This window comes from Fulvia fulva, chromosome 4 (assembly GCF_020509005.1).
Source record: "Fulvia fulva chromosome 4, complete sequence".
Classification (NCBI taxonomy): domain Eukaryota; kingdom Fungi; phylum Ascomycota; class Dothideomycetes; order Mycosphaerellales; family Mycosphaerellaceae; genus Fulvia; species Fulvia fulva.
The window spans coordinates 3,569,128-3,590,285 of NC_063015.1; the positions used below are offsets into that span (position 1 = coordinate 3,569,128).

Genomic DNA, 21,158 nt, shown 5'->3' on the forward strand with positions numbered 1-21,158 from the left:
TACTGATTCGAGAATGTACACAGCCAGCTGTTGCGACCAACTGGCATTATGGTGAACGTACTCGTTGAGGTGACTCCACATGCGCGGCTTTCGGTTCAGTGAATGACAAGCGCACAAGATGGTCCGGCTACCAGCTCGAGAACAACCACATTTTTAAAGACATCCTACACTTCAATGTATACACAAACATACAAATCACCACCACCGCGAAGACAAGTTCGACATCCATCAACACACAAAGATCTACCTCACACCACCGCAAATTACCTGAACACCCTCAACACCCTCTACACCCTCTACACCATGTCGAATGCCAACAGTCAAGGACTCACTGGCACCATGGCCTGCGGACTCGGCCCACACGTAAGTTGGCTCTTCGAGTCCACTACCCGCACGCATCTGCTAATACTGCTATCAGGTCTTGGTCTCTCCAGCCGTGACCCCATGCGGTCACCACTTCTGCACAGCGTGCCTGCAGCGGTACATCGAGACTGCAGACATCTGTCCTATCTGCAACGCCATCCTGGTCCACCGAGAGACTGTGGCCTTTCAACAAGCTCCTCACGCACCAGCCACGTCGCTGCAGAACGACCGTGCAAGGGTGGCCAACCTCCAGCAGCACCTGCTTCCTGAGGCGACTTGGGGTAGCCTTGGTGTAGTCCGGTCAACAGCTCCACCTACCCAGCAAAGCAGTGCAGCCGAGGACACCACCGCACTGGACACATTGGCTGAGGTCGCGAGCGCCGCTCCACCTGTCGATACTGCTCGAAGCGCTTCTCAGGGGAGCCCGAAACCAGAAGAGCGCTCACCAGGGAACGGCCAGCGCAAGAAGAAGGAGAACTGAGGAAGTCCATAGGCCAGCGCAAGAAGGAGCATAGCACGAAGGAAGATAGTATGAGCATCGAAATAGCGCCGTCGAGGTGAAGCATGAAACGTCTATCAAGAAAGACTAGGGAAGTGCATAGGCCATCGAGGAGGAGCATGGCATGAGGACGAGGCTGGCATGAAAATGTACTTAGCGCGACGGAAGCGCTCAAGTATGTGACGATGACAAGGAAAGCTATGGTGCCAGGAAGGACTTCTAATAAGTCCACCGCCGAGGTGCTATGAAAAGAGTCGTCGCGCGCAGAGACCGCGTGGTCAAGGAAAGCTACGACGTATTGACTAAAAGCTATACAGTCATTACAAACTCTAGCTCCCCAACCTCCTCATGTCATCTTCGTAACCTCATAGCTGTTCGTGCTAGCTTTTAAAACGCCATGGCCATGCGAGTATGCAAAGCTGTATCCCATTCTAGGTATCATATCCTGTGACCATCATTCATCATCCTTCCTTCACATACGCCTGCTCAGGCTGCTGAAACATAGCACTCTGCGTGCGTTCAAGAGCCGGACTCTCCGCTCCAAACCTTGCCTCCTCACTATTGAAGAAATCTTGCCTCCTAATCCCACTGCGGTCGCACATACTCCTGAATATACCGCCCTGGTCGTAGAGACTGATGGGACTATCCAGCTCCGCGACGTTACCTTGGTCCATGACCAAGATGCGATCGTAGCCGATGATGGTCTTGAGTCGATGCGCGATACAGAGCAGCGTCTTGCCCTGGAAACCACGCACGATCGTCTTCTGGATCTTCTGATCAGTCTCGAAGTCCACGGATGAGGTAGCTTCATCGCAGATGATGATCTGGGACCCTCGAACAAGAGCTCGTGCGAGAGCGAGGAGTTGTCGTTGACCAAGGGAGAAGTTGAGACCTTCGTCCTCGACTGGCGTGTCGAGGTGGATGCGACCTGCTTCGTCTTCGATTGTCTGCTCGGCGCCGACGAGATCTGCTTGGCGAAGGGCGTTCCATAGTTCGAGGTCTGTATGTTCGTTGAAGGGATCGAGGTTGCTGCGGATTGTGCCGCGGAAAAGGGTGGGGTCTTGTGGGATGATTGCGAGACGGGAGCGCAGATCGTGGAGACCGATCTTGGCGATGTTGACGCCGTCGATGGTGATGCTGCCGCCAGAGAGCTCGACGAGGCGGAAGAGAGTGGAGAGGATTGTGCTCTTGCCGGCGCCGGTGCGGCCGACGATACCGATGCGTTCTCCGGCGCGGACTTTCATCGTCAGGCCCTTGAGCACGAGTGGTAGGCCGTCGCGGTATCGCATCTGCACATTGTCGAAGTCGATCCCTCCCTTCTCTGGCCAGGTTGGTCTGACATCGCCGAGGTGAAGTGGTGCTTCCTCTTCGAGCTGGGTGCCGTAGTAGTGGATGCGCTCTGTTGAGTTCATGTTGTTCTCGACTTCAGCTAGCTGTCGCACGGTGAACTGGATCATCTGTACGATGGACAGGATATACGACAGCACCAAACCACCGGTGCTGGGATTGATGGTGAATCGTGAGGTGACGACCAGGATGCCGACAGTGAACACCAGAAGATTTCCGAGGACATCCAGACGTGTTGACAGCCACCTTTGGTTAGCGAAGGTGAGGAAGTACGCGCCGTCCATGGAGTCGACGGCCTCGTCCACATTATCGGCGAAGCGTTTCTGGACACCATAAGCCCTGATCGTAGCCTGTCCGTTGACAGCCTCACTGAAGCGCGAGAACACAACACTTCGCAAGACAGCTTCATGTCTCTTCAGCTCTCGTGCTGAAGCTCGATAGTACCCGGCAGCAAGGACGAAGCAGATCGTCAGTGGTATCAGAGCGATAACAAAGTAGTAGTAGTAAGCGATGATGAGGATGAAGACCGAAACGATCATAGCCATGGTCAGGAAGAACATTCGCATCGAGTCCGTGAGCGTGTTATCCATCGTGTCGACATCCTTGGAGAAGCGGTTCGTGATCCGGCCCATTGGCGTAGTGTCGAAGAAGGACATGGGCGCGCGCAGCACTCTGTACATTGCGCGGTCCAGCATCGTTTTCGAAGCCCTAGTACCGTACACGGTGAGGGTCACCGAGAAGGCGAACATCAACAAGGCTTGTACAACGCCGAGAGTGGCGTACACACCAATGTATATTCCCAAGCTGAGTCCGAACCTGCCAGACGTCCAGTAAGACAGCCAAAGACTGGTCATGATGTTGGCACCTTGTGAGATGATCAGTAGGAAGAGGATCAAAGGCGCGATCATGATCGACCCGCTGGCTTTGATGTAGGCAACGTAGACTCCCCATCCGACGCTCTTGACGGCTCGTTCTTCGTTTTGCATGAGTGCCGCTGCTGGCTTCTTGCCCTTCTTCTTCTTGGCGTTCGTCTTCTCGTCCTCGATTTCGTCCTCAAGCACTTCCTCGACATCCTCTTTGGTTTCTTCTGCAGCCGTAGTCTTCATGAGCTCTTGGAATTCTTGGTCAGATTCCATCAGCTGTGGGAAGGTGGCGATCTTGTTGATAGCGCCGTCCTTCATCCATACAATGCGGTCAACGCGGTGCAAGACGTGCAGCTGATGGGTAGCCAGCACTCGGGCCTTGCCCTTAAGAAGCCCACAGATGGCATTGTCCATGATATGACGTCCTACGTGTGCATCGACAGCAGACAGCGGGTCATCCATAATAATAATGTCGGCGTCGAAATAGATAGCCCGTGCGATGTTCAGACGCTGCTTTTGACCTCCGGAAACTGTGATACCGCGCTCACCAATCTCGGTCATATCGCCAGCGGGCAGCATATCCAAGTCAGGTCGAAGTGCACAAGCGTCTACGACATCGTTGTACCACTTCTTGTTGTAGTCTCTGCCGAACGTGATGTTGTCCTTGACAGTAGCGTTCTGAATCCAGGCAGACTGTGGGCAAAATGCACGTCGGTTTGCACCAAAGGTGACAGAACCACTCGTCTTGCGCATGTCACCAGCCAAAGCGGCTAGGAACGAGCTCTTCCCAGAACCAACAGATCCTATCACAGCCACAAGCTCATCTCTCCCTACGTTGAGATCGATGTCCCTTATCCGGAATGGCCTGGCCTCCTCAGCAAGTGAAGTCGTGCTGCTCGGAGTGGGCAGAGCATCAAGCTCACCCTTTTCGATCAGTTTCGAGCGCCACTTGTCTTCCTTCGCTTCTGCTTCTGCATCCTTCTTAGCTTGTTTCGCTTCCAGCTTCCTCTGCTTTTCGCCTTTCGGGTTCTGGCCTGGCGCACCATCGGATTCGTTCTTGGTGTTCCTCTCCCAAGTGAACTCGGCATGCTCGATTGAGATCGCGTTCTCAGCATCGTTATCCCAGTTGGAATCATCGTTTGCTTCTTCGGCTGCCAGAAACTCGGAAATACGAGTGATCGATTCGTTGGCGTCCACGACCTGACCAAGTACCATTGGGAGTAAATTGAGCGGAATTCGAAGGGCATTGAACAGAGCCAAGGAGGAGAAGACGGGTGCCGGGTTGAGCACATGCTGCGTTGTCGAGTAAGTGATAAAGGCCAACATGCTCGAGAAGATAGGCAGTGACATCGAGACAGCCATGATACCGTTTCTGATGGACAGCAAAAACGAGACTTTGTTGATCTCCCGTGTCCTGATCTCGTTCAGTCGTTCCAGAAAGCTCGTCTCCCAGCCAAAATACTTGACGAAGCGTACAGAAGACACGATCTCCTGTGTGAGACTGACTCGCTGATCGGTGATCTTGTTGATGAACTTTCGGCGAGCCATCAAGCTGCGAATGGCTCGTGCAAGCAAAGGCATCATGACACAGATGAAGGCGAATCCGGCGAGCGCGCTGTATGTCAGGTTGATACACAGAAGTGCCAGGGTGAGCAGGATCTGGATTGGGCTGGTCCAGATCATGTGGCCCATGCCGCAAGCCTGGTCGATGCGGTATGTGTCAACGGACATGAGATTGACAATTCTGCCATTGCCCCATCCTTGACCGTCGCCGCTGACACCCTTCTTGCCGCTTCCGAGCTGCTTCTTGTACCATGCCTTTTCTTCCTTGCTTCCAGGCGCAAAATCTGGCTTGAGATCTTCTTCCGAAGCATGAGCCTTGCCGCCTGCCTTTGCACGTCCAGATAAGATCATGGCCTTCTCGAAGATCACACTGATCAAGACCGATCGACACTGTCCACCCACTATCATACCTCGATAGATGAAGTGGTTGATACATGACGACTGACATATTTGCATGGCAGTGATGCCCAGAACAAGACCAATACCTTCGCCGACGTGGGGCGCAGGGATTTGACCAAGTTGCGCTCGATATGCGCGACCCGCGAAAGCAATGAGATACTTCATGACGAACGGAGACAGAACTTGCAGCAGTGCTCCAAACAGGTTGGTAATGCCTCCTATCCAGAACTCCTTCTTGAATGTGTCGTAAAGAGCCATAACGAGAGGATTGATCCGGCCAGGTTGAGCTCTTCGCTTCTCTAGGTTCGTATACAATCTCGCTTTCATAACTTCAACGCTGCGGTCTGGATTGACAGCCCAGATATCGTTCGTCTCCAGCGGCCGTTGATACCCGACCGACATTAAAGGTGAAATCCATTGGAAAGTGTAGACACTGAACCATCCTGCTTCGTGCTCGCGGGATGGCAATCGTTCCTTGGGTACCGGTGGCGGCGGCTTGCGCTTCAGTGGATTGAGCCTCTGACTCCATGTTCGTTTTCGAGGTGATTCTTCTTCCGGATCGGGTGCAAGTGAAGTGGCAACGCTGGTTTCTGTCCCGGCGGTCCAATTACTTTGACTGCTTTCTACTTCAGGCCGCCTGTGCTTCTTGCCGAGGTCGCTGTCACTATTCGAACTCGTCTCCTCAAGTGCCTCAAAGTCAAGGACCTTTTCCTCAGATAGGTCTTTCTCATGGGTGACGCGCTCCAGAGGTTCCTCGGCCAAAGGGTCGGCATGATTTGTGTCATAAGGGCCGGGAGTGTCAGTATTGGCAGTCCATGGCCGCTCCGCGTCAGGCGCAGACATGTTTGGCCAGGTTATTGTTGTTGAAGAGTCCGATGCATAGACAGCGACGGTAGCTGCATGGAAGAAAAGACTGCTCCGAAGGTACATAAAGCAGTCGACGCATCATTCTCGAACGATCGGCGGGAAACACTGGGGTTAAGGTCCGATGCCCGTCAAGCGTTTCTAATCAGGGGAAGTGATTGGAGCGGGTAGGGCATGGAGAACGGCAAGTAGTGAAGGCTTGTTTACTTTGCCTGTACAGGCTGTACTCCCGGACTCTAGCGGCGAAATCAACGACACTGATGTGTGATGTCGCGTCGATGTACTCCAGCCATCAGCAGCGTTTACAGAGCCTTCTGCAGCAAAGTGGAGTGCTTTGACGACTGAGTGACCGGCATTTGTGGCTAAGTCCGACAAAGAGACGATTCCGGTAGCCCAGCTGTTGACAATCCTGTCACGACTGCATGGGTGGCCACTGGCGTATCAAAGACGGCACCGGCAGAATGGGGAGCAGTCCCCGCTGGAGTCACCTTGACAGTCTGTCTGGCCATGCCTTCTGACCGAACGTCTTCACCGCGTGACAGCGTCCAGAATGCATCGGTCAAGGCGCATCTAGCGTGCCGAAAGCCGACTTCATGCCTTCTCCCTGCCAAAGATGCCGCCTGGCACACAACTCCGACTCTTCAAGCACTGTATGCATGTACATGCCCATCAGCGAGGGCTACATGCTTCGACAAGAGCTTCCTGTTGTCCCCCTGCGTTGCCCACATCAAATGGCGCGCAGTGCGGAAGAAGTGGGCGCGGTGAAAGCTTCGCCGAGGGATGCGTGAAGGCCTCTTCTCGCCTCATCAGTTCTACCACGGACAATATTCCCCAGAGCTCCTCTTCCACCACGCAGCAAGTCGCCCGTAGAAGCGGCTGTTGCGTGCATCGCTTGTGCAATGGTTACGTAGAGCTTCACTAGCTCGTCGGATTTTCCTGCCTACCGACTTGTTGCTCGCCACAGCTGCTGTCACGTCTCGTGTTCTCGCTTTGACAGTCAGTCGTGCCTTTGCACCCTTGGCTGAGTACGGCATAGGCGACAGCATTCGACGTCGTCCTCGTCCCGCATCTCGCAGGATCGCCAGCCCACCATCACACTGCTACAACAGCTGAAGTCGAGCCAAACCTGGTCCTTGTCAGCAGTAGAGAATCTCGCAAAACCCTAGTCGACGCGTGTTTCTGCTCGGCCGAGATCGAAGCTGTTTGACCCGAGGCTCCTGAGCTTCGGATTGGCTGCGGTGTGATTACTAGACTATCCCAGATGATCTGCTGAAGCTTAACTTGCCGCGACGGAGCGTCGTTTGCGAACAGCTTGTAGCGATGATTAATCGTCTCACTTATGTCATAGCCGAGTGAATGAATGAGTTGCGCCGACCAGGATCTAGCAAGAAGGCAAAGGCCAAACATTACGCGGAGAGGTGTCGAACGGGCCCGAAAAGGTCGCAAGGTATGACAGTATCATATGTGAAACACAGAACAGCGACAGCCGCGTCATCAATAACACGGAAGGCGTACACGCGCAAATCCACACATATCACGAGGTATAGTGATTCATCGCATATCAAGAACCCTTCCCATTCCGCATGGAAAAAAAACTACGAATATCAAGCTGAATATTCTGCGCAGTGGTCCTCTCTCTCTCCTTACCTTGCCTTGTCCTAACCTTGACACCATGCCGCCGTCTCATATGCCTCTCATACGTATCCCGTCTCGAGAAGCCAGACTTGGAGAGCTCGCAATCGCGATACGGACGGGCGTGGGTCCCGCTGCGGTGATGCGTGCTGGCTGCGTGGCGACAGAGGTCTTTGCCTAGCTTGAAGCTCCATGGACACTGGTCGCAGTGCTTGGATCGAGAGTGGGAGGTGTCGTTGTGAGTCCTGAGCTCGCTGATGTCGGCGAAGGAGACAGGGCAAGATTTGCAGACCGGGTTCTTGGGTTTGGTTGCTGCTGAGATATCTGGCTCTGTTCTAGAGGTGGCTCGGATAGCAAGAGGCTCAGCGCGAGGTGGTGGGCCTCCCGTCGTGCAGGGCGCCATATGATCGCTTTCTGGCGGGATGATAGATTGCACGGTCGATTGTGTGCTGGTCTCAGCCAAGGAGAAGTTGAGCGCAGCGTTTACAGTCTGACAAAGGCTGGTCCAGTCACTGGTGTCCTCTCTCAAAGGAGCGAGGTTCATCATATCAGCTTGTGCTGTATCCAAGTAATCCGATGCCGTGAATGCGTTCCATGTGGGAATATCGGTTAGGAAGAGATCAGAGGAGTCGTACGAGTCAAATGAAAAGTGAGTCGTATCGAGACCTGCGAATATATGGTCGAGACCGTCAGAGTCGTTGGGTTCCAGGTAGTCCATAATGTCGTCGTGGCACGAGTTTCCCTTTGGCCGTAGGGTATGAAGGTGTTCCAAACGAGATGCTTTTAAAGCCATTCACGAGTGGACACTTGACATGCTTGGAGCACCCTCTTGGACACTAAAGAGTTCTCATCGCGCCGTTGGGTCTTTCTGGTCGTTCAGCGGGTTCTATGTCTATGCTCGTCAGGGCGTCGACCGGAATTTGAATCTGGCGTGGCCAGCTGCGTGTCGACGAAATCACGAAGTCCTGTACCCCGCGACAGGACAGATGAAGTCATGATGCGGATGGAGCAGAAGATCCGTACCCCCCCGAGATGGAGAGATGTAGTGGTGATGCGGCTGGAGCAGAGGATCCCAAGAGTCCCCGACATTAATTGATTTAGTGGTGGTGGTAGTAGTAGTAGTAGTAGTAGTAGTAGTAGTAGTAGTAGTAGTAGTAGTAGTAGTAGTAGTAGTAGTAGTAGTAGTAGTAGTAGTAGTAGTAGTAGTAGTAGTAGTAGTAGTAGTAGTAGTAGTAGTAGTAGTAGTAGTAGTAGTAGTAGTAGTAGTAGTAGTAGTAGTAGTAGTAGTAGTAGTAGTATTAGAAACATTTATATATATATCTCGTTTCAAACCCGCTATAGAAACTAAAGGAGACCTTAAAGCCTCGGAATCGAAAGAGAGATACCTCTACTCTTTAAGCCTAGCTTAAAAAGTCTTAAGACGCTTAACTACCTTAGGTACGCGGACTCCTAAGTAGCCGTAGTTAACTATACGCTCTACGCGCTCCTAATCGAGTCGGGCTAATAACGACTCCGGAAGGGGACGGCCGTAAATAGTATATATAAGTAAGGTATAATAATCTTAGCGACTCTCGCCTTCTACGGTATCGACCGAGTCCTACGATTACCCTAAACGATCTAATGCCCAATTCTATATTAAGCGGCGCTATTAGCTATATTATTAAGGTATATTAAACAGGTACGAGTTACGTAGTAGTAGAAGACGGCGGATTATACGAAAGACGAAGAAGGACCTAATAGGATAGCGTATATCTATATATAGTATCGCTAGTATTAGTATAGGTGTTTTAGGAGGGATAGCTATACTTAGGACTTGACTAGTAAGCCCTAATTACTAACCCCCCTAAGTACCTAATATTGACCCTATAACCTATATATTCTTAATAAGGTATATTACTTACGAATCGATAGGTAGTGTCGATATAGCTAATAAAAGATAATGCCTACGCGAATGTCGAGGTCGACTAGAGTACCTACTTCTCTTAATATATTAAGAGAATCTATCTACTTATTCTAGTAGCCTTCGGTATTATAGAAGTACCTATATAGCTCCTACTTCCCTACTACGTACTTAGAGAGGTATTACGAGGCTATAGTAGGCGAGTATAGTAGTGATTTATTAATGAAGTCGATAGCTAAAGAGAGAAGGTAGTTCTAAGAGAGAGAGGGCTTCTTAAGGGAAGCCGAGGTCGCGCTCGGGCCGAGCTTAGTTATCGATGTCACGTGATTACGAGTCACGTAACCCGATCCGAATCCTCTACTTACGGAGCTACCGTGACACTACCCCCCCTTAAGACACGTTTATCTTGAAGTATATATCCTTAAAACTTCCTTAATACGTGCGCTAAGGCTTTATTATCCTCTATATCTATTATATCCTCTAGTAGCTTAACTATATAAACTTACGTCGTTTAATCTAGTCCTCTGCGGTTAGCGCTATTAGCCTATCCCTTACTATAGCTAATATAGCCGGTACGAGTATATAAAGGTATAGCCGAGCTAGTATTCTCGCTTAGATAATTACTAGAAGTAGGTACTAGTATATCCCCCCTATTATAGCCTATGCCTATACGTAGTATCGGCTACGAAGCTCTCGTCTTACTACGAGAGAGCTAAGTATTCTTACGCTAGAGCGTCGTAGGCGCGACGTACGCGTAACGTAGGCGAAGCCGCGGTAAATAGAGGACTACTAGTAAAACGGGTATAAAAACTATCCGACGAGTATATACTTATATCGGGAGCGAGTCCCTCTTATTTCTATATATAAGAAGGGCGCGGAACCGTAGCCTATACGCTCGATAGGACACCTCTAGTATAAGTATAGAATTTTTACCTCCGGAGACCGTAAACCGAGCGGGCTAAGCGACAAATATTAGACGAGCGGACTATAGAGCAATAACTAAGCGGACTATACGACGGCGTCGAGCGGACTACAAAACAATCTAGTGTTTACTAGCGGGTAATACGGTAGGTAGGTAGACACGCGACGAAGCCTACCTATAAGGGCCTATTAAATACCCGGTATAGGAACGAGGGTTTTACCTAAGGTACTACCTATCCCGCTACATAACGTACCTAGTCTAATATAGTAGATTACGACGAGGAAAAGACGATAGCCTAAGCAAGGAAAAGACGGCTATTAGGACGGGGGAAAGATGTATTATACGAGTAGATTAGTTCTATAATCGGGGAGGATCGAGGGTAGGGTAATAAGGAACTTTATATTAGTTAGTAGGAAGAAACGTAAGGAGTACGCTACCCGGCGTAGTATATGCCCCGAGTAAACCTACGAGGTATAGACGGCCGCTTTCTAGAGATAGGCTACGGTAACGCGAAGGGCGTTAAAACCTAGGGCGTAGTATATACTAGTAGCGACGGCTAATACTATCTATATAGCCCGAGATGACGGATACGTATATCGGTTAATAGAGAGTACTAAAGGGCTTAGGCCTATAGAGGTGGATATTAGCTTAAGGAGTAAATAGGGAGAGAGGGCGTAGAGGGAAGCTTTTGCTCCGGGCTAACCTCTCGAAACGAGGCTATATAGTAGTACTAGATAAGTAGGAAAGCGCGGTTAAGACTTATTACCTTATCTCGTAGCTAGCTTACTAAATACGATTCCTTCCTTATTAAGAGACAAGGGTGCTATATTGTAGTAGGAGACTTTAATATATACTAACGTACTTTACTACCGAGCGGGCTATACTACCGAGCGGGCTAATTTTACTAAGAACTATACTACTTCTACTTTAATTATGACGGTATCTTAACACGACAACATCCTATAGAATCGTTACTAGGAGGACAATTCCTCTTTAGATTCTTCGCTATCTAGCGAGTCTACTTAATAGGTACGTACGTTATGCCCCGACTCGCTATATCGCTTATAGCGTCGTAGCCTTAGTACTAGCCGAATACTATCTAGCGACTCTCTACTCACTTCCTACCTCCTAGTATCCTCTAGAGGTATCAATTACGACGCCTTATCGAAGGTTAGAGACCCTCTAGACTAAATGTACTTACGTTTTCGTGCTTTCCGCTATATAAGGGCCTCGTTAGACTTACGTAGCTTACTAATCTCGCTTCGTATAAGAGCTATCTAATACGCTATCTCTCTACTCCCTCTCTATTGCCCTATTAAACGGCCTTCCTCTTTCTACTACGCCTTTCTAAACCCGTAACGACGCTCTAAGACGTAATGATACCTATTATAAACTCTATCTCGTCGAAGTTGTAGGTATCCTAGTTAAGGATACTATACTTCTCCTTTATATTAGGTATAAGTAAGAACCACTTCTTAATAACGTCTAGATCTTCTATTAGGGCTCGCTAACGATCGTATCTACGTATTATACGAACCTTTAGCTCACGATACCGCCTAATAAACCTATCTGTCTAATTAAGACTAGCGGGCTTAAGACCCTTCTCTTATAGTAATAAATCGGCTATTGCTCGTATACTAGCCTTTAATAGCGGGAAACCTCTAAGATCTAGCTCGAGTATATACTCAAGTGTTACCCACTCTTCTAGCTCTATAAGCTTCTTCGAATCGGGCTCGTAGTCACCCCGAGGAGGTCGTCTATTCAATCGATACCCTAGTATAATTCGAGACGCGTCGTATACCTTTATAGTAAGTCGATTCGTAATTATCGCGTCGCGTTTCGTAGCCTAGATAGCTAAGGTCAGTTTGGCCTCGTTTAAAGACAATATACGCTATAATAGTAGTTATATAGCTATATCTATAGAAGTAGTATAGTTCTTAGTAAAAGTAGCCCGCTTAGTAGTATAGCCCGCTCGGTAGTAAAGCACGTTACCCTTCCTAGGAAAGCCTTATATAGCCGTACCCTATAGCCGACGAAGTACTCAACTTGATAGCGAGCAACGTAATTGCCCTTAATACCCTGAAGGACCTAGGTACCTAGAAGAGAGGGGGACTCTAAGGCACGATCGACCCCTCCTAGATCTTAGATAGCTACTACTATATAGTAACCTACTATAGGATCGAATATAAACTCGAGCCGTCGTTAGACTATATACTAGTTAGGACCTCTATTACGACATAGATATAATATATACTAGCAAGAACCCCTAAGCTTAACTAGGGAAAGGCCTACTAGGCTAATATCTAGGCGTACCTCGACGACTCCGAGAGGCTAGTCTAGATCGCGTAGTAGTAATACAATAGTAAAGACGAGATAGACGAGGCAGTCTAAGGGTTAATAGACGAAATAAGAAAAGCGACCTTACTTTACATTCCGCTTACCTAACTAACGATATAGTCTAAACTATACTAGACGCCGAAGTATACTACGGTAGTAAGAGAAGTAAGGAGAGCCCGCCGGATATAGACGAGCAGCTATAGCGAGGAGGCCTAGAACGTATATAGGGAGGTATACTAACAAAAGAAAGCTATAATACGGAGGGAGAAAGTAGTCGGCTAGAGAGCTATAGTAGAAGAAATTGCCGGTAAGCTAGCGAGGATATAGAAGCTAGCAAAATAGGCCTAATAGGACCCTATATAGGGCCCCTCCCTCTCTATCCTAGCGCTATAATTGCCTGGTAGCCCGGTTAGTAAACCCGAGGCTAAGGCGCGTCTACTAGCTAGTAAGTTCTTCCCGCCCTTAGTCGAGGCTAATCTAAGCAATATAAATAGCTCTACTGTTAAACAGGTATAGTATGTGTATACACGGAAGTCAGGACACGTAATAGGGAAGGAGAAAGGACTAATGTAGTATACGTAGGTATATAGTAGAATAGTATTTAGTACTAAAGGTCTCTCTACTATCGGTATAGAGACTACGTCTCTTATACCTATATAGAGGGATATTGCTCTAGTCCTAGTTCTGTTTCACTACGCCTTATCGGTTTTACCTATATCTTATCCTACGACGGCAGTTCCTCTAAGTCGCTCCTACTATTCGTACGGTGTTATAATAGTATTGCCGTACTATTGTCTCGACTAGCTTAGTATATACTAAGTTAGTCTTAGTACCGTACGACATACCTACTAACCTATATTCGTAACATTCCTACTTAGGTCGTAAGGTAAGGAACGATTGTTCCTACTATACTAGCTATAGCTATCGTACGAAGGTCTAGAACTAGAGACCGGCTAGCGGTTTAGTTAAACTATCTACTACTATCTCCTTAGTATAGTAGTACTCTACTTTAATCTTCCTCTACTACTAGAGGTGCCTAATATAGTTGTAGGTAACATTAATATGCTTAGATCTTTCGTAGATATAGGCGTCCTTAACTAAGGTTAGAGCCGCCTAGTTATCCCCTATAAGGCGCACTAGTCTCAGTTCGTCGACAGTACTCTTGTCGGCCAGGACTATTAGTTAGAAAGAGCAGTCTCCTACTAGCCCCGGGCAGTTCATCTCTCGGAGGATAGCCGCTAGGAACTAGGATTGTTTTACGGCGGCGTTTATCGCTATAAACTCTACCTCTATAGTAGAGGTTGCTATAGACTTTTACTTCTTACTTATCTAGGATATAGGCGTACCGTATACTAGCTAGACATGTCCTAGAATTAAGACCCTATCTACTCGATCTATCGCGTAGTCGGAGTCTAAGTATCCGGTTAGGGCACCGCTACTACGTCTAAACATTAACCCTAGGTCGGGGAACGACCTTAGGTATCTCGAGACCTTCTTTAGTACTTTTATATACCGCTTTGTTAGATCCGCGACATATGTGCTAGTTCTCCCGAGTAGGAAGGCTAGGTCCGGTCTCGTTATAGTCATTAGCTATATCTAGGTCCTATTATCGCTCTAGTAGTCATCCTTACTATATCTCTCGTCGTTTGGGGCTATAGGATAGAGATCATCGTAACTATCTATTAGCGAGAGTATTAGGCTTGCCTTTTCTTTTACTATGTCTATTTTAGTAAGGGCCTTACGGATATAATAGCCCTAGTCGAGTTTTAGGGTACCGTTACGCCTATCGCGAGTGATCTTTAGTCCTAGTAGTTTCTCCGGTTCCCCGAGATCCTTAATCTTAAAGTATTACGCGAACTGCTTCTTAAACTATTAGATATCGGCTAACCTTAGTACTATAATAGGTATGTCGTCTATATAGATAAGTAGTATAATATCTCTCTTAGTATAAGTTAGGAGACATAGGTCTACCTCGGACTAGTAGAATCCTATTTTGACTAACGTAGTAATATAGAGCTTGTTCTAGTCTCTAGCTACCTACTTTAGGCCGTAGAGACTCCGGAGTACCTTAAGGACCGTATTCGGTAGGGTTTCGACTCCTAGTAGGGGTTTTATATAGATGTCTTCGGCTAGGTAGCTTTAGGTAAACGCATTGTTAACGTCGACCTAGTACATCTCGAGATCCCGCTCGTAAACTACTACTATAAAGACCCTTAGGGTGTTATAGCGTACTATAGGTACGAATGTCTCTTCGAAGTTAACGCCGAATTTCTATAAAAACCCTCTTACGACAAGTCTTGCCTTGAACTTTTCGATTGCTCCGCTAATAAGTCTCTTTACGTTAAAGACCTACTTAGAGGTGACTATATTCGCCCCCCTTAGAGCGACAGCCGTTTCCTAGGTATTATTACTTAATAACGAGAGCAGCTCGGTATCGATAGCGTCCTTCTATAAGTAGCCCTATTTAGGATCCCTTACCGTAGCCTTATATATCTTCGGGATAGGTACTTCCTATTAGTAGGCGATACCGGGTCCGAATATAGTAAAGGCGTGTTCTTAGACTTCGTTAAACAGTTCCTCTACCGTAGCTATAAATATACGTTCGTCGGTATCGGTAAGTCTATTGTTTACCTATAGTAGTTAGTAGAACAAAGCTATTATAGCTTTGTAGTGCTTAGCCTTATAGTCCTAGTCCTAGCCGTAGTTATCGTTAGGATCCCTAGTCCTTTTCCTCCGGACGATTAGTTCCGGTAGCTCCGGGGTTTCCTCGATCTTCTTATAGTCCGCGATATTATCTAGTCTACCGGGAAGTTAGATATAGAGCGGTCTTAAGACAGTTAGTCCTTTGTCCTTAGCCGTAGCGGGTTCGGTCTCTACGAAGGGAGCGGGAATTAGCTAGGTCGGTTCTTCTATAGAGGAGTTACTCTCGTTAGGCCTAGGTATTATACTACCCGAGGATCGTAAGATTGCTATCGGGGCATCCGCTAGTCGCTATAGTAGTGGTCGCGAGACCGCCGGTAGTCGACCGACTAGCCTTCGTTCGGGTGCCTTACTAGGTTAGTTCGTAAAGGAGATACCTAAGTCTAGATCTCCCCCCTTCTCGTTTTTGAACCAATCTACTTGGCTATACTGCCTAATAGCTCGTATATCTAGCTCCTAGAACAACTATTGCTTAGTCGATTAACCGTATCTAACGAAAACAGCTTCCTTACCCCGGTTTATTAACTTATCCTATCGTAGCCCTTTTAGATATAATTTTGGTTCTACGTAAACTACTACCCTATAACCCTATACTCTTAGGTGATCTACCGTCGGTACTTTGCTAGTAAATGCTTCTTCCGGCGAAAGTTAGACACCGTTAAGTAACGGTCCGTTCGGTAGTAGGTTACGTATAACCGCCTATACCTCTAGCGCTTTAGGCTAGAATTCTACCGGTATCCCCAATTCCTCGAGTATTACGCGGATCGCGTTCTCCGATGCCTAGATTGACCTTTCTACTACTCCGTTTTGTATAGAGTTATAAGTATCCGTCGTATCGTATTAAACCCCCGATTCTTTCTCCTATTCTTTTAGAACTATTAGTAGCTTTAGTATATTGTTACTCCGTACTACTCTTACGTAGTATTTAGATACTTTCTCTATAGTTAGCCGCTATTATCGTAGTACTTACGGTACGTCGGATTTGTTCTTAAGCGGGATTACCTACTTCTTTCTTAAGAAGTTATCTACGATCTCTAGCTAGTATTTAAAACCTAGCCTAGATATCGTATTTTCGAAGGGTCCGTAGATGTCGATAGATATAAGCGCAAGTCTTTCGTTCTTTCGTTCTATAATAGCGCCTTTTAACTTCCGTATATTTGCGATAGAGTATACCTTATAGTTATGCTCGTCCGGGATAGGAATCGGGTCCTTCTTATTACTTACCCTATAGACGTTCCGGAGTAACCCTTTTCCTAGGTGTACGAATCTTCTATACTAAAGCTCCTACTAATCCTCGGTAGTTACCGCGGCTAGAGCTTCCTCGTATAGCACCTCCGGTAGTCTATTATCTACCTAGTTTAGGGAGTCGGATATCGAAGATACTACCGGTACCCCCCCTCGTAGTACTATTCGTACGATAGGCTTTCCGCTCTTATACTTAAGTATAAAGTTTAGAGGTTCGACATCGAATTGCTCACTAAACTACCTCTATAAAACTAGATTAACTCCGAGATTAGGAACAAACAAGACTTTCTCTAGCGCAATTTGTTTCCCTATTAGTCCTCCTATAGTTACTATTCCTTTATAGAATATATCTAGGTACCCCCTACTAACTTTAATCACTTTCCTTCTCGCTAGTTTTCTAAGCGATCTAAATAGAGACTTATTATTAGTTATGTATAAGGAGGTATAGGAGTCTAGTAACTATTCGGAGGCGGGAAACTTGCCTTTTACTTCGGTAGTAGAATAGGCGACTTCGTCGTCGTATATTTCCTCGCTATCGCTTTCTCGTAAGGTATAGGCTCGTATCGCCTTTGCCTTTATCTTGTTGTCGGATTGGCTTCTCCTATCCTTCTACTGTTTCTTAGACTTCTTAAGGGCGTTTTAGGCCTTCTCTAGATCCCGGACTAGCTCTTCGTAGGACTTCTTTTCCGGTTGCTTCTAGGTGTTCTTCTTTTTAATAAACTCCTTTACGGAATCTAGTTCCGGGCACGATATAACTACGTAGTTACTATCGTAGATAAAGTAGCCGCTCTTGCCCCCTTACCTCTAGGAGTATAGAGCGGTCTCGCCCTTGATCTCTTAGATCCGTGATTTATAGGATTTAAGTAAGGTTATAGCGGATTCCTAGCCTAGGTTTAGCTAGGCTAGGATAGTGTCCCTAGTACTAGCGTAGACGTCCGGGAGGCTGCTTAGTAGGTGCTTAAACGTCCGGATAGGGTCCTTATAGTAGGTCTCTTTACTATCTATTTCGGCAATCTATATAGATAGGTTACCTAGATATATCTACCCTTGTCTAATTGTCTAATCGTCCGGTAGCTTAAACGATACTAGCTGTTTTATAAGCGCTACTACGTATACCTTATAGACCTTACTATACTTCTTCTATAGAAGTTTCTAGATTTCTTGCCTATCTCGTATGTCTAAGATTTCTTAGTTGTCCTCCTCGGACAAATATACTAAGATAGTATATCTCGCTATACCGTTCGCCTTCGAAGTGATCTTAGGCGTAACGGATTCTAGGAGATCAGCCGACGAGTCGTCGATAACCTAGAATACCTCCTAGCTTTCGAGATAGTCTCGTAGTATAACGAACTAGCGCTTCTAGTTCTTACGAGTAAGGGTAGAGCCGACCTTCCGGGGCCCTCGTAACTCGTTAAGTCTTCTATAGCGAAGGTAGCCTTAGATATGTAGCAAGCTCTACTTAACTACGGTAGTTAGAATAAGCTTAGACTCCTCGAGTCTATTAGTACGTTACCGTACGGATTCCGGGTATAGGGTATAATACCCTACGTCGTACTTCCTTAGTATATCGATGTCCTATTAAGCAAACCCGGGCTTGTAACCTGTTAGACAGGTATAGTATATATATATACGGAAGTTAGGACACGTAATAGAGAAGGAGGAAGGACTAATGTAGTATATAAAGGTGTATAGTAGAATAGTATTTAGTACTAAAGGTCTCTCTACTATCGGTATAGAGACTACGTCTCTTATACCTATATAGAGGGATATTGCTCTAGTCCTAGTTCTGTTTCACTACGCCTTATCGGTTTTACCTATGTCTTATCCTACGACGGCAGTTCCTCTAAGTCGCTCCTACTATTCGTACGGTATTATAATAGTATTACCGTACTATTGTCTCGACTAGCTTAGTATATACTAAGTTAGTCTTAGTACCGTACGACATACCTACTAACATATATTCGTAACATCTACTCCCCTAGCCCCTAGTATCGCGGTCTAATAGGATATGTCCGAGGGAGATACTACCGCTATACTTAGGAGGTTACCGGCGAAGAAAGTACCGGGGCCGGATAGAATCCTAAACGAGCTACTAAAGAAGTATAGAGATTAACTAGCCCTAGTAGTCGTAGCGATCTTTAACGCCTACCTATAGACCGGATACTACCTAATAGCATTTAAAAAATCGACGATAGTAGTCCTATATAAGCCGTAAAAGGAAGACTATACGTAGGTAAAGTCGTACCGCCTAATTACGCTCCTTAATACTCTTAGGAAGGCGCTTAAGAAGCTAGTTATAACGAGACTCTCTAAGGCGGTAGAGGAGTACTCCCTACTCCCGGATACCTAAATAGGTACGCGCCTATAGCGATCGACGCTATCCGCGATAGAACTTATTACCTCTTAGGTAAAGGCTATCTAGTATAAGAATAGGGACAAGGTAGTATCCTTACTTAGTCTAGATATATCGGGAGCCTTTGACTACGTATTATACCCGCGGCTACTCTATATCCTAAGGTCGAAAGGACTCCCTAAGTAGCTTGTTAACTTCGTACGGTCCTACCTCTAAAACCGTAGTACGTCGATCCTAGTCGGTTAGTATAAAAGCCTATTTTAAGTAGTCTATACTAGAATCCCGTAAGGCTTAACGCTAGTACCTATCCTATTCCTCTTCTTTATAGCGAAGCTACTCCTAGCCCTAGAATCCTAGAACACCGCTACGAGCGGCTTTATAGACGATATAAATATCCTAGCGTAGTCGTCCTCGACTAAGGAGAACTATAGGCTACTAGAAGAGAAGTATAAGATCTACGAGGACTAGGCTAGGAGATATAGGGCTCGGTTTACCCTAGAAAAGTACAATCTAATATAGATAGATAGATAGATGATTCATTTACCCGTTATGGTGCCCTCCGGCCTATGCGGGTTTATGTCTATATATGTTACTGCATAAGGTAGGAAACCTATTCCTAGGTAAAAACCTCCTCTCCTTCTCTAATAGCTTCCTTGCTATGAGTTCTCAGTTTTCCTTCTATTAGGGTGCACTAGTGTCATGGTGGTTAGCCTCTGACTACCTTGTCTGCAACCCTAGAGTTGTCCCCCTCTTCCTGCTCTCCTCCTCCTTCTTTCTCTCCTCAATCCATCTCTCTGTTTCCCTAGTAAGAGAGAACTGCTTAAAAAATCCTTAGTGGATGATCCACCTTGTAATTCTCTGGAGGTCTCCCTTATTGCTGATCATGGCTTGGAAGTTTCTGTTCCTTGCCCTTGCCCTCCATTCACCTCTCCCTGTACTCCATTCTTTGCAAACCAGAAGTCTATGTTCGACATTCTGGGACAGGTAGCCGCATGGGCAACTCTTGTCTTCGATACCTGGGACTTTTCTCTGATGCAGGTATGCCCTGACTCCGATGTGTTCAGAGCGGATTTGTATTGCTATGCTTGCTTCTGACCTGGTCAGGTCTGAGTACAGTAGGTAGTTGTGGCTACCAAACTGTTGGAGTGCCTTTGGGGTTCCTGGCCTCTGTGGGGTTCTTGTCCATTCAGTCTTCCAGAGGAGTCCTGCCATCCTTTCAGCTAGAGACTGTTGCTTCTTCCCTTGGCTGGCTGCTGATCCTCTCCCTTGAGCCCTTCTGTCCTGTTCCTGCTGGGCTAGGTGCAGCTGTTCTGTTAGTTCTTTGAACTTCTGCAGGTCCTGCTGCTTCTGTGGGGCTGGATTGGGTCTTGCTTGTCTGTGCCTTCTTGTGCACTGGCTCCTGATTTTGTTGACTGCCTTCTGGATTACTAGCTGGGCTGGGTATGCAGACGTCTTTCCTGCATACTGGTATCTCAACCCTTGAAGGTAGAGCTTGGCTGGTGGGGAGCCAGACTCCATTTCGACCACCCTTGTTGGAGTTGACTTGTATGCTCCAAGCACCTTTTTCAGACAGGAGGCTTGGGCCCTGCTGATGGGATCTGCAATTCTCTTTGGGATCTTGTCTTGGGCTGACCAGATCTGGGCTCCATATAGCATGGCTGGCTTCACAATGGCCTTGTACATAACCTTTGCTTTCGCAAATGTGGCTCCCCATGTGGAGGCTGTAAGCCTGTCAATTGATTGCCTGTTGTTGTCTGCTCTTGCCTGTGCTTTCTTGACCTGTGGTCCCTAGCTGAGCTTTGGATCCATCCATATTCCTAGCACCCTTAATTCACTTGAGGGTTCTGTTGTGTGTCCCTGAATAGTGATTGGGGCTTGCATATTGTGTCTGTTTCTGGCTCTACTGAAGTGGATGAGTTGATACTTCTCTGGGGCAAATCTGGCTCCATGTTTCCTGGCCCATTCCTCACATTCCTTGTGTTTCTTCTGCAAGATTCTGCAGTTCTCTTCTGTGCTGTCTGACCAGGCTAGGATGTTTGTGTCATCTACAAACCCTGAGGCTGATGTGTTTCTGGAGTTTAGCTTTGCTGGCAGGTCTGCCATAAAGAGGAGAAACAGGATTGGAGACATTGTTGATCCCTGTGGGATTCCTGTCTCTGTAGGCATGCTGT

General features: G+C 47.2%; 3 protein-coding genes across 3 annotated transcripts; 1 reads left to right on the forward strand and 2 right to left on the reverse strand.

Annotated features, from left to right (window-relative positions):
• Positions 1 to 174: 174 nt before the first annotated feature.
• Positions 175 to 844, forward strand: CLAFUR5_04752 (uncharacterized protein; the record flags this gene model as incomplete). Its single annotated transcript, XM_047903900.1, has 2 exons — positions 175 to 363; positions 419 to 844. The coding sequence occupies 2 exons, from the start codon at positions 175 to 177 to the stop codon at positions 842 to 844; spliced, it is 615 nt and encodes a 204-aa protein (XP_047761201.1).
• A 479-nt stretch (positions 845 to 1,323) lies between these two features.
• On the reverse strand, positions 1,324 to 5,877 carry CLAFUR5_04753 (ABC-type transporter cicA; the record flags this gene model as incomplete). The annotated part of the gene is made up of 1 exon (XM_047903901.1): positions 1,324 to 5,877. The coding sequence occupies one exon, from the start codon at positions 5,875 to 5,877 to the stop codon at positions 1,324 to 1,326; it is 4,554 nt and encodes a 1,517-aa protein (XP_047761202.1).
• Positions 5,878 to 7,459: 1,582 nt separating this feature from the next.
• Positions 7,460 to 8,248, reverse strand: CLAFUR5_04754 (uncharacterized protein; the record flags this gene model as incomplete). Its single annotated transcript, XM_047903902.1, has 1 exon — positions 7,460 to 8,248. The coding sequence occupies one exon, from the start codon at positions 8,246 to 8,248 to the stop codon at positions 7,460 to 7,462; it is 789 nt and encodes a 262-aa protein (XP_047761199.1).
• Positions 8,249 to 21,158: the final 12,910 nt, after the last annotated feature.